This window comes from Colossoma macropomum, unplaced genomic scaffold (assembly GCF_904425465.1).
Source record: "Colossoma macropomum unplaced genomic scaffold, Colossoma_macropomum, whole genome shotgun sequence".
Lineage (NCBI taxonomy): Eukaryota > Metazoa > Chordata > Actinopteri > Characiformes > Serrasalmidae > Colossoma > Colossoma macropomum.
In genome coordinates, this window is record NW_023494797.1 from 12,676,125 (window position 1) to 12,690,379 (window position 14,255).

Here is a 14,255-nt window from a genome sequence, read left to right on the forward strand (position 1 = left end):
TTGATGGCCATTCTTATCCTCTTTCAGGAGAGCATGGTTGCTTGTCAGCAACAACTTACCTTAAAATAACTACATTTCTTGGTGAAATATAATTGTTAACCGCTCAAATGTTCAGGGCCTGGGTGTGTTTTATTACTATAACCTAAGAATAGCTCAGCCAGTTTGCGTTGAAGTCCCTCTTTCTAAGCAATAAGCCTTAGTATGTAATACGCCTGGGATATTAAGGGGTTAATGTTGATTGTTATTAATAATAACTTAAATTGTTTTTGGAAAGCTATGTATTTTATCATATTTAATGTTGTCCACCATTTTATAAAGTAAAAAGTCACTTGAAGTCATACATTATAGTTTTACCACAGATAACAAGGTTATACCTTGCCTAATAAAACCCTCACCTATTGAAAAATCACTGTAATGCATGGCCCCTCGTGGCTCATTGCTTTAAACTCCCCTGATTGCAATTATTACAATTATTTTCCACAGTTGTAGTGTCATAATCCTATGTTTACATCGCAAACAGAATGTGAATTGGGTGCGTTTTATAAGTTGGTTTGAGGCAATGCATCTAAATAAAAGAAAGCAGAAAACACATTTATTGACATGCATCATGGATCTCGTGGAAACAAAAGTTCTGACCGGTACTATAGCACCTTTATAGGGCAGCGGTGAGCGATGTTTGTTGTGTCTGCTGTTAGTCAGCTAGGAAGTACGATTATTAGCCAGTTAGCCAGTTTGGCCACTTAAGGCTTGTACTTACAATCAGCAAATAAAAAAAGACAGTTCAATTTTAATTATTTTTATGGCAATTAATTATCAGCTAAAATCTCTTGATTGAGATATTTAGTTAGATTATTACAGTGGACCATCCAAATAAAGCATTGCCAAATCTTTTAATGAAAATCTTGACAAACTACTTATCTTTTAATGAACAAATGCTGCTTTGTTTTTTTTTCATCACAGAAAATGAAAGAGCAAGCCAGGATCTACTCCACGGAAATCAAACAGATTGACCTTGATGTGAACCGGACCTTCCGGAACCATATCATGTTCATGGACCGATTTGGAGTGAAGTGAGTTGCTCACACATGATGATACTATAATGGGTCACTGGTTACCTGCATTCGTTAAACACAAAGTACATGAAGTACAAACTCTGCAGCAAAGTCACGTCCAGTTCAGTGAATAGCAGAGTCTTTCAGTCCATTCTTTACTCTTTCTAGCAGTGCAAAGCATTGCAGTGAGCTCAGTAGTGTGAACCTTAGCTGACCACAAAGTGAGGCACGTTGCACTCTTCCGCTGTGTGATATTTTGTGTGCTAAAGTGTGTGTGTGTGTGTTTTAATAGTTTTCCTGTCTAGTGTTGACTTACAGGAAACTATTTGAAGAGCTCTCAAGCACTCAGACCACTGATCACAGACTGAAATATGTTTCTGTGCAGGAGTGTGGTGACTGCAAGAGGGCCACAGTATATCATTTAATAGTTTTCGCAATAGAGGCATCTGCAGTACACAAACTAAGATGGGATAAACTGTAACAGGGACATTACATGTGGTTAAACTGTTTCCTATAGAATGCGCCTTTAGTTACCTTCTAATATTCTCATAGCAACATCATCTGCAAATTCTGAAAACAATCAGACAGATATTTCTCGAGATTCACCCTGAAGACATAAAGCCATAAATAAACTTTGAGCGTTCAATGTGTAGGTCACAAGACTCACACCCATATTATTGTAATCTTCTTCTTGGTTGCTGCAGTTTAGCACTGTTTCAAAGCGTGTAACCAGTTCGCAGTGAGAGCGTGACAAGCCACATGGCGAAGGTAGTTTTAACACTCTAAAAATAAGTTAACACATCCTCTGTAGAGAACACACTTATGAACTGAACTGAATTTAACATATTGGAAAAATTGAAATGTAAAATGTGGCCTGTGGTTAATAAAACATGAACTGTGCCATACATTTTCCACAGTCCATCCTTCCTTCCTGCCTTTCTGTCTTCCTTCTTTCCTGCCTTCTTTCCTTCCTTTCTGCCATCCTTCCTACCTTCCTTCTTTCCTTCCTTATTTCATTCCTTCCTTCCTTCCTTCCTTCCTCCCTTCCTTCCTGCCTTTCTGTCTTTCTTCTTTTCTGCCTTCTTTCCTTCCTTCATTTCTGCCTTCCTTCCTCCCTTCCTTCCTGCCTTTCTGTCTTCGTTCTTTTCTGCCTTTTTTCCTTCCTTTCTGCCTTCCTTCCTTCCTTTCTGCCTGCCTTCCTTCTGGCCTACCTTCCTTCCTGCCTTCTTTCCTTCCATCCTTCCTTCCTTCATGCTGACTTGCAAAATGACTCTGTCCTTTAAAGATTATGGTTCCAACTGTATACTCTAAAATCCATGAAGGGCAGCTTAACACAATACAGGAATTGTTTACACAGTTCTCCCCTTTAGCCGAATGCAGTTGATCGGACCAGACAAGTTTGTGGTCTGAAGGTGTTCTGGAGATTCAAGGCTGCAATTGCTAACTAGTAATAGAATAGGTTGCATGATGCTATTTAGTTGGCTACAGGCTTCCATTACTCATCAGCTTCATTATCATAGCTCCCGTACAGAATTTTGAAGCAAACATAAACGTCTTGGCTGATCGACTGGAGGGGGAAGAGTATTTGTTCTCTGAAGCTTACCCATATTTCTATTGATAAGTAAACCCATTACACGTCTGCTCTACAACAAAACACTTCATTTTCTCTGCTCACTGGCAACTCAGCCTTGTTGTCGCAGTGTTTTCAGGCGTTTCTCTGTTCACATTCGGACAGCTCAATTCTCGAGTGAGTGAGAAAAGTAGTGACGTCGCTGGAGGCTTAATAGATTGCAGGCCTCCAGAGTTCAGTGGAAAGTCTTGCACATCTAAAACATGTCATTTATGCGCCAGCATATAGGGAGGGGTTGAGTTCTGATTCAGCTGAGGGGAAAGAATCATGCTCCACCTAAAGAATCTGGCTTTCTGAAATGCAGAGCACTTTTTAAACACAGTGCTAGGAAATAGAATCTGTTGTGGGATTGGCATGCAGCAGAGGGGTATTTAGATATATTAGTGGGGTTTGTGTCATTAATAGACAGTAGACTGGCTCTGAGATTGTGGGCTACATTGCTGCATAACTTAATGACATTGTGCTCATGCTTTCTCTACAGACAGCGGTCTCTGTTCCACGTGCTCACTGCATACTCCGTCTACAACACGGTAAGACAGCCAAGCTAATGCCTGAGAGAGAGAGAGAGAGAGAGAGAGAGAGAGAGAGTAGCCAACTCTGATCTAAGAAAAAGCACATTATTCTTGAAGATGTGTAGAAGGTTTAGCTAGAAAGAAAGAAAGAAAGAAAGAAAGAAAGAAAGAAATCACATTAAATCAATGAATCAATGTTCAGAAGTTTGGAATCAGCAACAGGAATTTGAAATTGGTGTTCAGAGGTTTGGGATCACTGTTCAGAAGTTTGGAATCACCATCAAAAATTAAGAATCACTGTTTGAAAGTTTGGAATCACCATCAAAAATTCAGAATCACTGTTTGAAAGTTTGGAATCACTGTTCAGAAGTTTGGAATCACCAACAAAAATTCAGCATCACTGTTAAAAAGTTTGGACTTACTGTTCATAAGTTTGGAATCATCATCAAAAATTCTGAATCACTGTTCAAAAGTTTGAAATCACTGTTCAAATGCTGGAACAAGTATTTTTTTAAAACCAGTTTCATCACAGATAAACATATAAAGTGATTCGAATATAAGGGGTCCAACACATCCTGTAAATATACAGACCAGGAAAACATTTGGAAAACTAGAAAATTGATTAAATGTCATGAAAATATTATAGTACTGGAAAAGTGTAAGATTGGGCCATTAAATCCTTCAGATTCCATATTTTATTATGTTTCAGCTACTAATGCCCACTTGAAGTGTCCGTTCATAGGGATTATAGTGTAGAATGCTACAATGTTGCATGTGGACAGATGTGTGGTCATAAGGGGGTGTTTTGGAACACCTGGTAGAGCAGAGCTACATAAACACATGCCAGCTTCTTGCAACGTTTGATGTTCACTTTGAAAATTTAGTAGAGCTTGTGATCAAACAATGAGTGGTTGAGGAATGGTTTGTGAGTCAGTAAGGGGTCCTTAGGGGTTTTATTGTTGACTTTAGTGTTGGGGGTGTTGGCAGTCCTTATACAAATACAAATTTGTGATACAATACAGTCCTGGAGTTTATGCTGAAAAATTGTTTCCAGCAAAGGGTGGGAACCCTGAATATGTTAGTGTTGTTCAGCTTCACAGCTTAAAAAACAATAGATGTTTTAAATGTGTTAAAAGCTTTTAGAGCTTCAGATGATTTAATAAGGACTGAGAAAGCTGTATAACATGGCATCTCATATTTGGAAAGTGGTGACAATATCAGTGGGGAGAATATCAGTGTCTGATTTATTGGTTAGTTTTTTATCCCAGAATACTCAAAATATTGAATAAAACATAAATTTTACTGAGACGTCTTTTATTGTACTTAAAGTTATTAGTATGATGAGTGGTTCTAAATGGTGCAGTACAGTAGTGTGTATGGATTATTCTACCAAATTGGTTCAAAAGTCAGAGTTCAAAACACATTTCAGACTTTTACCTGACTTCAACATTAGATTAAAAGTCTTTTGCTCTGAGTGACCTTATATGTTAAAGATTTTATTTCATTAAAACAAATGATTGAACATTCCATTTTGTCACCAACAATCATAACCCTACTGAAACTCATTTCAGTAATGACTGTTTTGGTAGTGACACTTTTAGCTAGTTTTGAGCAGAACTGAAAAACTGGCCAAAAAAGCCAGTACACGACTAGCAAAAACAGCTTTGAACAGCTGTACACACATCAAATCTAAATATTTTTATTAAAACACTAAAACTTAAAACAAAGTTTAGTTAAGTTTACAGAAAATATGTGTTTCAGTAGAGACAATTTTAACATTACACACTGATTCTCAGATCAGTGCTTCCTGCTCTAAAATGCAGGGGTGTGGCTGAAACAAGGTTCCGCCTAGGGACTAAACTAAAATATGAATGAAGTTTATTTGTTTATTTTACAATTAAACTCATGATAAACATAAACATTTCAACTTTAAAATAATTCAAAAAGAACTTAAAAAAAACAATTATTATTTTACAAGTACTATTTTCACAAGTTCAAAAATGTAGGAGTTAGGGTTTGGGACAGCCACCTCCCAATAGAAAAGAAATGAATGATGATTTTATATATTTTTAGCATGTTACTATGCAATGAATTTAAACAGATCCTTTCATAATCCTTAAATATCCAAGGTATGAATTCTTGATTGTTTTTTTTTTAAATAAATCCTAGGAAGACTCAAAAGAGGCGTAAACAACTGTATTGGTTTACATAAATGTGATCGACTGACAGTGAATATTCACGTCTTTTTATATTAAGTGAATTTTTTGCACATATACATTATGTGAAAGAAAGAAAGTGCTGCTATGCTCGGGTCTAAGAAAGAACACATTATTGAGGGTGAACAGATTTCAGTGTCATGCCTTTCCCTTTGTGTATGTGCAGGAGGTGAGTTACTGCCAGGGAATGAGTCAGATAGCTGCCATTCTGCTGATGTACATGAATGAGGAAGATGCATTTTGGGCTCTGTCACAGCTTCTGACTGATCAGAAACACGCCATGCACGGTGAGCTCTTTTCATTGTCTCCCAGATACCCAGCAGCATATTGATATCATTATCTGGACTATGCAGCGTGTTTCAGGATGCAAAAACTTTATGATAATATGTGAGCTCTGAGAATGTGTCAGTTAGACTGAATGCAAATTTAAGATTCAGTTTTAATCATGGATTTCTTTGATTTTTTTCTCTCTGCTAGGCTTCTTTATCCCTGGATTTCCTAAACTGCAGCGATTTCAGAACCACCATGACCAGATTCTGTCCAAACTCATGCCCAAGCTGAAAAAGCATCTGGTAAGGTCACCTTTCACTTCTCACTATGGATACAAAATACAAAAGGCATTAGAAAATTGCCATGGCCTCTGAGTAAAAACATAAAAAAAGAAATAAAATAATGTCTCAGTGACTTTCTAGTATTTAGTTTTTCTTTTGCTCTTTTCTTTGGACATTTTTTTCATTGCCAGGACAAGGAGCAGATGTCCACTGGGATTTACAGCACTAAATGGTTCCTGCAGTGTTTTATTGACAGGGTGAGTATGCACACTGTGGGATGCTGAACCATCTGCTGTCATTTCTTCCAAATATACTGAAGGAGAAAAAAATGTTTTTAACTTGTAGAGTACTATTAATGTAATGTACACTTGTGCAAAAGTCAGAGACCACCCCTCATTTATTTAATTTCCAGTCAAAGTGGCCAACTTTTGCTTGCTTTGCAAACAATTTTAATCATTTTTTTTAACTCTAGTTTTGGAGACTCCTGTTTTAGCACTTCTTTTCTTTGACTTTGGCCCAATCCCAATCTTATTTTTACCCCTACTGACCCCTACTTGTTTTTCAAGTGTTACTTTGCTCCTTGGAACTGAGTTACAAGGGGTAGTGGTTGAAATGTTCCTCTCCAAAAAGGAACAACCCTCAAATAAAGAAGAACATTACTTCATTATCAGGCTACTAGCGGTGTTCTGTAGGCAACCCTGCCAGTCTGCAGTGATAGCAGAGGAGGGTAAAGTTCGGCAACCTCACTGCTGGTCTTCAGCTAAATTTAGGGGGAAATACGGCAATTATTTCTTATCACCCACCCCTAATTCTTCTGTGATATGAAGCTGAAGTCAGCTATTTGCCAGCTGCTTGTTCGAGTTTTCTAGTTTAACCTTAAATAGTGCAGCAGTTCTGACGCCTGAGGTGCCAGAATGTAACTGTTGCACTGTTTAAGGTGGAAAAGGAAACTAACCAACTAGCTACTGACACATCAGCATACTACTAATAATTTGTAATGCTTGTTATGAAGAAAAGGACCGTAATACATCAAAACAACATTAAACTAAGATAATACAGTGTTTTTTGTAATTTTTTAACTGAAAAACATATTAAATTGTTACATATAATAACACTCCATTTGGTGTGTGCCTCTGAAAAACCTCTGTTCGGAGGGTCACGTAGCCCTAACACTTCGCCATACACCTCACATACATCTCAACAAAAATCGTGACACCCTACACTAGGTGTGAATGAGCAAAACACGAGGGGAAAAAGCTAAGTGGTAGGGGCAAGGGGTGAAATGGGATTGGACCTTTCTCCTTCATTATGCAAGTGGATTATCTTGTATGTAATCTTCTCAGAAATATGAGTACACAAATGTGGTTCACCCTAGTAGTGGAAAAACTGAAATTTGAAAATAACCCCAGACTTTTTTTTTGGCCGTAACACGAGCTCATACATTATTGCCTGTCTTGAACTGTACTGGATTGTAATTGATTCTAACTTTCCAGAATCAGCGCAGTTGAATCATCACCCTTAGAGCACTTTTTACAGGCCTAACGATTATCCCTGAGTGTTACGACAGGCACATACTACACACGTTACAGCAGCGTTGAGTACCATTACCAAATGACTGCAGTACTATTTGTGAAGTAATGAAAATGAGGCGAACAGAAAGAAAGAGAGAAAATTAGAGAGAGATAATGAGAGATAATAAGAGATGAGAGAGCAAGGGGAAGAAAGGAGTTTTCATCTTTCTCTTCTCTGTGGGTCTTGTGGGTGGAGAAGAGGATGGATTGAGGCTGGAGCAGCATGTTATTAGCAGCGAGGCAGGGGACGTTTCAGTGCGATTAGTGAGCCAAGGCACAAAATCCTGCTGCCAGGGCTGCACTGGGGAGGGAAAGGAGGGGTATCCTGCTGAGCTTGGTGATAGAGGTGAGGCCACACATTGATCTGCATTTGCAGAAGTCCAAACCCTCTATGAAAATGAAATATATTGTCATATGTCAGTATAGTCGAAAATAGAAATAGGGTATATTGCAATATATTTACAATACAAATCATTCTGTGTATGGGGCTTTACTGCAGCACAGAGCTCAGCTCACAGCTCAATTTCTACATATACATAGAAGAGTCTCTACTATATTAATAATAATAATAATAATAATACGTTTTATGTAGTACTTTTTCCAAGCTCAGGTCAGTGGTTCAGACTCTCCTCTATTGCGCTAACCGCTTCACTACGTGACCACCTCTATATTGGGACAGTCCTCATCTAGCACTCATCAGGTTGCTGGTAAAATAAAATATGCTTCTTGATATCTGTTATGGGCTAACTATGGATTACTGGGTGTGCAAAGCCACTTTGGTAACTTATCCATTCACAAGATTGTAACATTAGTCAACTATTGTAATCAACTTAGATTGTAAATTCTTGTTGAATTGAATCTGTTTGTCTTTCATTTGTATATTTGTATAGCATTATGTAAAATGTTAGCTAACAGTAGTTGACTGTCAGTATCGGCTAATCATCAGGTCTCTGTGAAAGCCCCAAGTTTGCTATTTACTAAATGTTTAGCTAATAGGAGTTATCCGAGTCATGAAAACTTTTATAGCTTGCTGAGATGTCCTCGGAATTTCGTCCACCTTACCTGGTTTAGTTGTTTGTTGAGCCTGTCTACATTATTTGACAACATCAGGAGCATGGTGGTTTATTTAGTTTAGCTATAATTCATACAAATCACACACAGTGCTAATTTACTCATCGCCTAAGAAGTTAATGTTAGCAAACAGAAACGTACCGGAGTTATGACGAACTGTGTGAGCTTGACGTAATGTCCTACTGTAGTGCATATTTATAGGTAGAGCCCTACATAAACTGTGGGCAGGATATTTTGATAGCCTAAATCACATAAGGCTGAAGTCAGCTTCTTATTTGCCAGCGAATCTTCCCATTCCATCTTAAATGGTTCAGCAGTTACATTCTGGCACCTCAGGCCACTGCTCACTTAGGCACCATTTAAGGTGAACAAGATGCTGGCAAGGAAGCCAACGTCAGCCTCATCTAAATCACAGTGTAAGAAAATGCAACCAGTATTAAAACTACAGTTTGGATGTGTTGATAGCCAATCACCCTATCAACAAAACACTACATTTGGATATGAAGTGGGCGCTGGACCGACTTTCGCTGCCTTTGGGACCATCAGGGCCCCAATCTGCCCTTTTCATGGCCTGGATCCATAATCTTGTGCAGTTTTGGCAAAAGGATGTGATCCCTTTGAGATGTTTAACATTCTCCAACCATCTTTGCGGATAGTGCAGTTTACTGCACAACAACTCCTTGTCATTTTTGCTTTATGCCATGAGGAGCGATGCTTTCTGTTGCTCTTTGCCCCCTAGTTGGACGCACATCTCCATGATGATGTTGCACAGAAACCTGTCTTTTAGATACACTGTGCTGCTGCTACAGGTTACGTAATAATTCATGCAGTTAATCTACTCGGGTATGCATATATTTTATCTGTTATTGCATTGTGATGTATTTAATGTAGAGATAATTTAGTGAAAATCTGCTTTGTCTGGCTAAAAGCTTTGCTTTACAACTGTGGTTTATTGCCTTTATTTTTGTTTTTGCTTGCTGTGTCGCCTTTAGCTTTATACATGACTGGCATCTAAAGTTGTATGAGCAGTATGTATAACAGATTTAGTAGTTGCTACATAAATATCAGTTAGGAAATATGAAATATTTAAAAGTATTTTATTGCTATTGCTTTAAAACAGCTTGGTCTGCTATTTTTGTGAGTTTTGAAAAGGGACGTTCCGCTACAGAAGTCAACAATGGTATTTACTCTACCCTTCCAAGGGCTCATCTGACAAACTTCACTTGAGCTAATAAAGTAAAGGAACAGCCTTTTAGGATGTCGTTGGAGATTCCCCCGAGGGGAAATGATGAAGCCATGTTGATGAGGATATGTTAAAATGAGTGTTGTGATGTGCGTAAAAAGCCATTGACCAGCTGGTACTTATATAAATGGCAGTACTTTTTTCCAAATTCCAGCAGTGACTGAGGATTTTAGGGACGCACATATAAAACAAGTATATTCTACATAGTTGGAATTATCTTCTGAAATGTCCCATCCCACCTTAACTGGTGCCTCAGTTATATTCAGGCAGGTGCCAGAATGTAACTGCTACTCCATTTAAGGTGGAACAGAAATTTTGAACAAAAAGCTGGCAAATAATTTGATTTTAGCTTTGTAGAAAATAAAAGATGAAACAATATTTAGCACCATTTTTGCTGGGCCTGTGGCATAGGCATGGTTTAATTTCAAAAAGGGTTATAGTCCATTTTCAAGTGGGAGTGGGCTTTACACACACAAGAAATATCAGTGCTATATTACATTTAATGCTACCTTTATTAGAGTTAAAAGGTGTTTTCTATTGCAAGACAGCTGGTATTCTTTTCAAAAACTCCTTATATCCGATATTGTTACAAATGCTTATGCAGCATTTTGGGATGAAAATCTAATTAATATAATTATATATTTATTATATTATACATCACAGAATAATAAGCCACTGTGTGCCTGCAAAAAATAAGCATCTAAAATGGTTTTACTTGAAATATATAAATACTGTGATATATACCAACACTGTCAGAAACTTTAATTATACTGTGAAAAACATTTTTGGCCATATCGTTCACTACTGCTCTGGCTCTGTCTTGTGAGTTGCACTGAGGCCATGGTGAGATGACAAAGTTCTTCTTGACCTTAATCTTGATCTTCAAGTGAGACAACAAGAGAAAAGACAGCAAAAGTGATAACAAGTATTAAGATAACAAACAGAAAACTGATGTTCAACTGAAGGAAAACTATAGGTCCTTTTGCAAAATGTCTAAAAAAGGGAGAGAGCACTAGAGACTTGGCCGTAGAGCTTCAGTATAGATGTGTTTTTAATCCTAACCCATAAATGGCTCCACACAACAGATACTCCACAAAACTGCTTATAAGGGAGTCACACGTTTCTTACAGACTGACTTATTCCTTCTTACAGACCCCATTCACGCTGACCTTACGCCTGTGGGATATCTTTATCCTGGAAGGAGAGAAGATCCTCACAGCCATGGCCTACACCATTCTCAAACTGCACAAGAGTGAGCTGCTCTGTTGATCTTTCCCACTGCATCCACTGCTTACTAGTTGCTAAGTCTGCCATCAAATGAAACTGAAATCGCACCCATGCAGTTACAATAATAACCCCAGTGTCTGAGAGCAAATTGCTCGAGAACTTATTTGACTTGGTGGTGATCTTTTCAGAGCGCTTGGTAAAGATGTCGCTGGAGGAGCTGAGAGAGTTCCTGCAGGAGAAGATCGCCGAATCCTTCGACCTCAGCGATGATGTTGTTATCGAGCAACTTCAAATCACCATGGCAGAACTGCGTAAAATGAAGCTGGACCTTCCCTCTCCAGGTTTACCCCCTAAGCATTTGTTGCATTTGCAATTATGTTGTTGAAATGTTTCCTAGATAACCGAAGTCTATATGTTTTACAAGATATGGAATGTCTAGAACTTATCAAGTATATGTATTTCATTATCATCTACCTACTGTGAGATATAGAAAAAAATTACATGTTTTTAGGTATCCTTAAGGAGTAGCTTGGCAACAAATCAAACTTACACTCAAGAAGTCTATATATGGACAAATGAATGTCCCAACAGCAATAACAGCCACCTCGAAGCCAGGAATATTGTTTTTATGTCCAATATTATATAGTGTCCGAAACCACATAAGCAAGTCTGTTTAAGATTACTTAAAGGGGAATTTCACTGATTTTTCACAATTTCTGCAAAATTTATTCAAACAAAACATTTAGAGTGGTTTGATATGAACTGGTTAAAATTTCTTTACAGTGGTGTTGATAGGAACCGGGGGTAGCAATGTCTACAATGCTAATGTGGCCATTCTATTTGCTATCAAAAATGACCAGTGAACCTATAGATTTTATAAGTAATGTTCCTGATGTTAAAATAGTGGGAAAGTTTTCTTTTGGGACTATATAGCCTTACAACACCCTGTATGCACCCCTTCACCATAAATTGATATAAAAAATATGTTTTAGGTCAAAACCTTTACAAAACTATTTGTAAAACAATGTATCAGACATCAGGCAGCGTATTCGTAACCATTTCATGTAATTACTCAAGAGGTAGCTTTTTGAGCCAATAAATGCTTCAGATGTTTGGTTCCTATCACCACCACTGTGAAAAATTCTGACTTGATATGTTTCTCTAGTATGGAGCATGTCACATCACACTACTATGAATGACTTTTACATCTTGACAGTGTAATTATGCACAAATTTTGAAAAATCAATTTAGTTTCCCTTCAATTCAACATGGTTTGATGCAAGTGTGTAGTGATTTAGGTGTATAGTTTGCACAAAGCTAATTGCTAATTGCTTTCTGTAGTGCAAAACCAAACAAAAGACATGTTCTATGGCTGATTGGCTAGCATTCCTTTAAAGTATCCTTTAAAGTACTAGGTCATCTTTGTTCATTGCTGTTTTTGTTAATGGTGTTGGTCTATGTTTCATCAGCCAAGCCTGATGAGCTGCCGCGGAAGCCGCTGGGTCTGGAACTGCCTGTAGTGCTGACCCCAGTGCGACCCCCCAAACTCGGCCAAGCTGAAGACACCCCGGACAAGAGCCAGCTGGCCAAGCGGCCGCCGGCCTCACTCCACATCCACCTGGACCAGGAGTCCATTCTGCCTGATCAAACCTCCCCAGAAGACAAGCAGCCTTACCAAGACAGGGGGAACCTTTCGCCCTTTCCTTCTCCTGACCCGGTTCTGGTGCATAACCAGATTCCTTTTGCTCCAGAGGGAATGATTGGAGCTCCTGAAGATGGAGGGGAGCAGCCACCCCCATATGAGCCCCCAAGAAGTGGGGTTCCACATGGGAAGAACTTACCTGAACTAGACTCTCCAGACAAGCATATACATGGTGCTTCACCTCAGCATATTTCCCAAGACACTTCACAACCTGCAGGGTGCAGTGCAGAGGCCGATTCCTCTGTAGTGACCCCAGGCAAAGTCCCATTGACATTGTCTGTAGCCTCAGTGTCTCGTCAGCCCTCAAACCTCTCCCAATACGAAAACCACCCAGAGGCAGACTTGGGGGGGAAAGAGGAACGGTTGGTGGGCAGTTCGGCAGAAAAAGCTGCAGCATTAACCCGAAACTCTGAGGCTACTTTTAACCAATCACATTCGTCATCCACAGCTGGACGGAGGCTGCCCAATGTTCATTCAGACCCGCTGCTGGAGCGCCTGCCCCATGCCAGTCTCCCCAAATCAGACACATTTTAGGCCAGAAACTACTTGTTCATTAAATTATTTCTGCATCTTTGCCTTCTGTAAGGCACTTAGGGTTAGACATGATCAGTATCATTGTTTATTATGAGCAACAAAGCTCCATGATCTATCAAAGGGATGATGACTTTTGTTGATTCTAAAATATACTTGGAAAAATAGTTTTATGTTCTAAGCATACTGTGCAAAACGCACACAATACAACCTATACTGTGCCTGGACAGTGATGTTTTTGAAAACACAGTTTTCAATGAAGCAAATACTGTTAATGGAATACCAGCATTTTTCAACCAAATCTATATCTGTAGCACACAAATTCCCTATGATACAAAAAAAAACAAAAAAACAAACAGAAGCCATTGGGCAGTCAAAGGTATATATCACTGTTGTTGGAACAAAACCTTGTATCTTCAAAATGATAACTTTACAGGAGAAGGAAAAAACATACTTTTCTTTTAATGTAAGTCAATGGAACCAGAGGTTTTTTCAAGTAATTTTGGGCCGTTTCATTTTGTCTGTTCTTCATAAATTTTACACACAATGTAAAGGGAAACTGGCATTTTCAAATTATGTCAAAAACGGAAAAACGTCAAACATGGAGATACAAGGTTTTGTTCCGACAACAGTGATATATAAAATTAAGCTTTAACTAGTTTTGAGGTATTTGAGGTAATATTTTGCCAACATAGTAGTGTGGTTGGAGCTTTTCACATTCTTTTAACACATTCACTCATGTCTCATTCTAAATAACTAAATAACAATTTGAATGAGATTAGTCTTGGAGACATGAGGTAAATTTTAAATTGACATTTAGAATTAAATTGACATTTGTAATTCTGCAGATGCTCGTGTCTAGATCTATGACTAAAATTAAATCATGTTACAGAGGAAGAGGTATGCAGGAGTTAGGAGTCTTGCCTTCATTCATATAGGATTCATATAG

General features: G+C 38.4%; 1 protein-coding gene across 4 annotated transcripts in view; it reads left to right on the plus strand.

The window, feature by feature from the left end:
• si:ch211-288d18.1 (USP6 N-terminal-like protein) overlaps nucleotides 1–13,679 on the plus strand; it is a 53,923-nt gene extending 40,244 nt beyond the window's left edge. For all 4 annotated transcript variants that reach the window (XM_036584475.1, XM_036584477.1, XM_036584476.1 and 1 more), the window contains 8 exons: nucleotides 961–1,070; nucleotides 3,164–3,212; nucleotides 5,577–5,697; nucleotides 5,888–5,982; nucleotides 6,153–6,218; nucleotides 10,999–11,098; nucleotides 11,262–11,414; nucleotides 12,543–13,679. In XM_036584475.1, the coding sequence (XP_036440368.1) occupies nucleotides 961–1,070; nucleotides 3,164–3,212; nucleotides 5,577–5,697; nucleotides 5,888–5,982; nucleotides 6,153–6,218; nucleotides 10,999–11,098; nucleotides 11,262–11,414; nucleotides 12,543–13,309 (1,461 nt within the window). In that variant the 3' untranslated portion in view covers nucleotides 13,310–13,679. The remainder of the gene's footprint in view (nucleotides 1–960; nucleotides 1,071–3,163; nucleotides 3,213–5,576; nucleotides 5,698–5,887; nucleotides 5,983–6,152; nucleotides 6,219–10,998; nucleotides 11,099–11,261; nucleotides 11,415–12,542) is intronic.
• The last annotated feature ends 576 nt before the right edge of the window (nucleotides 13,680–14,255 follow it).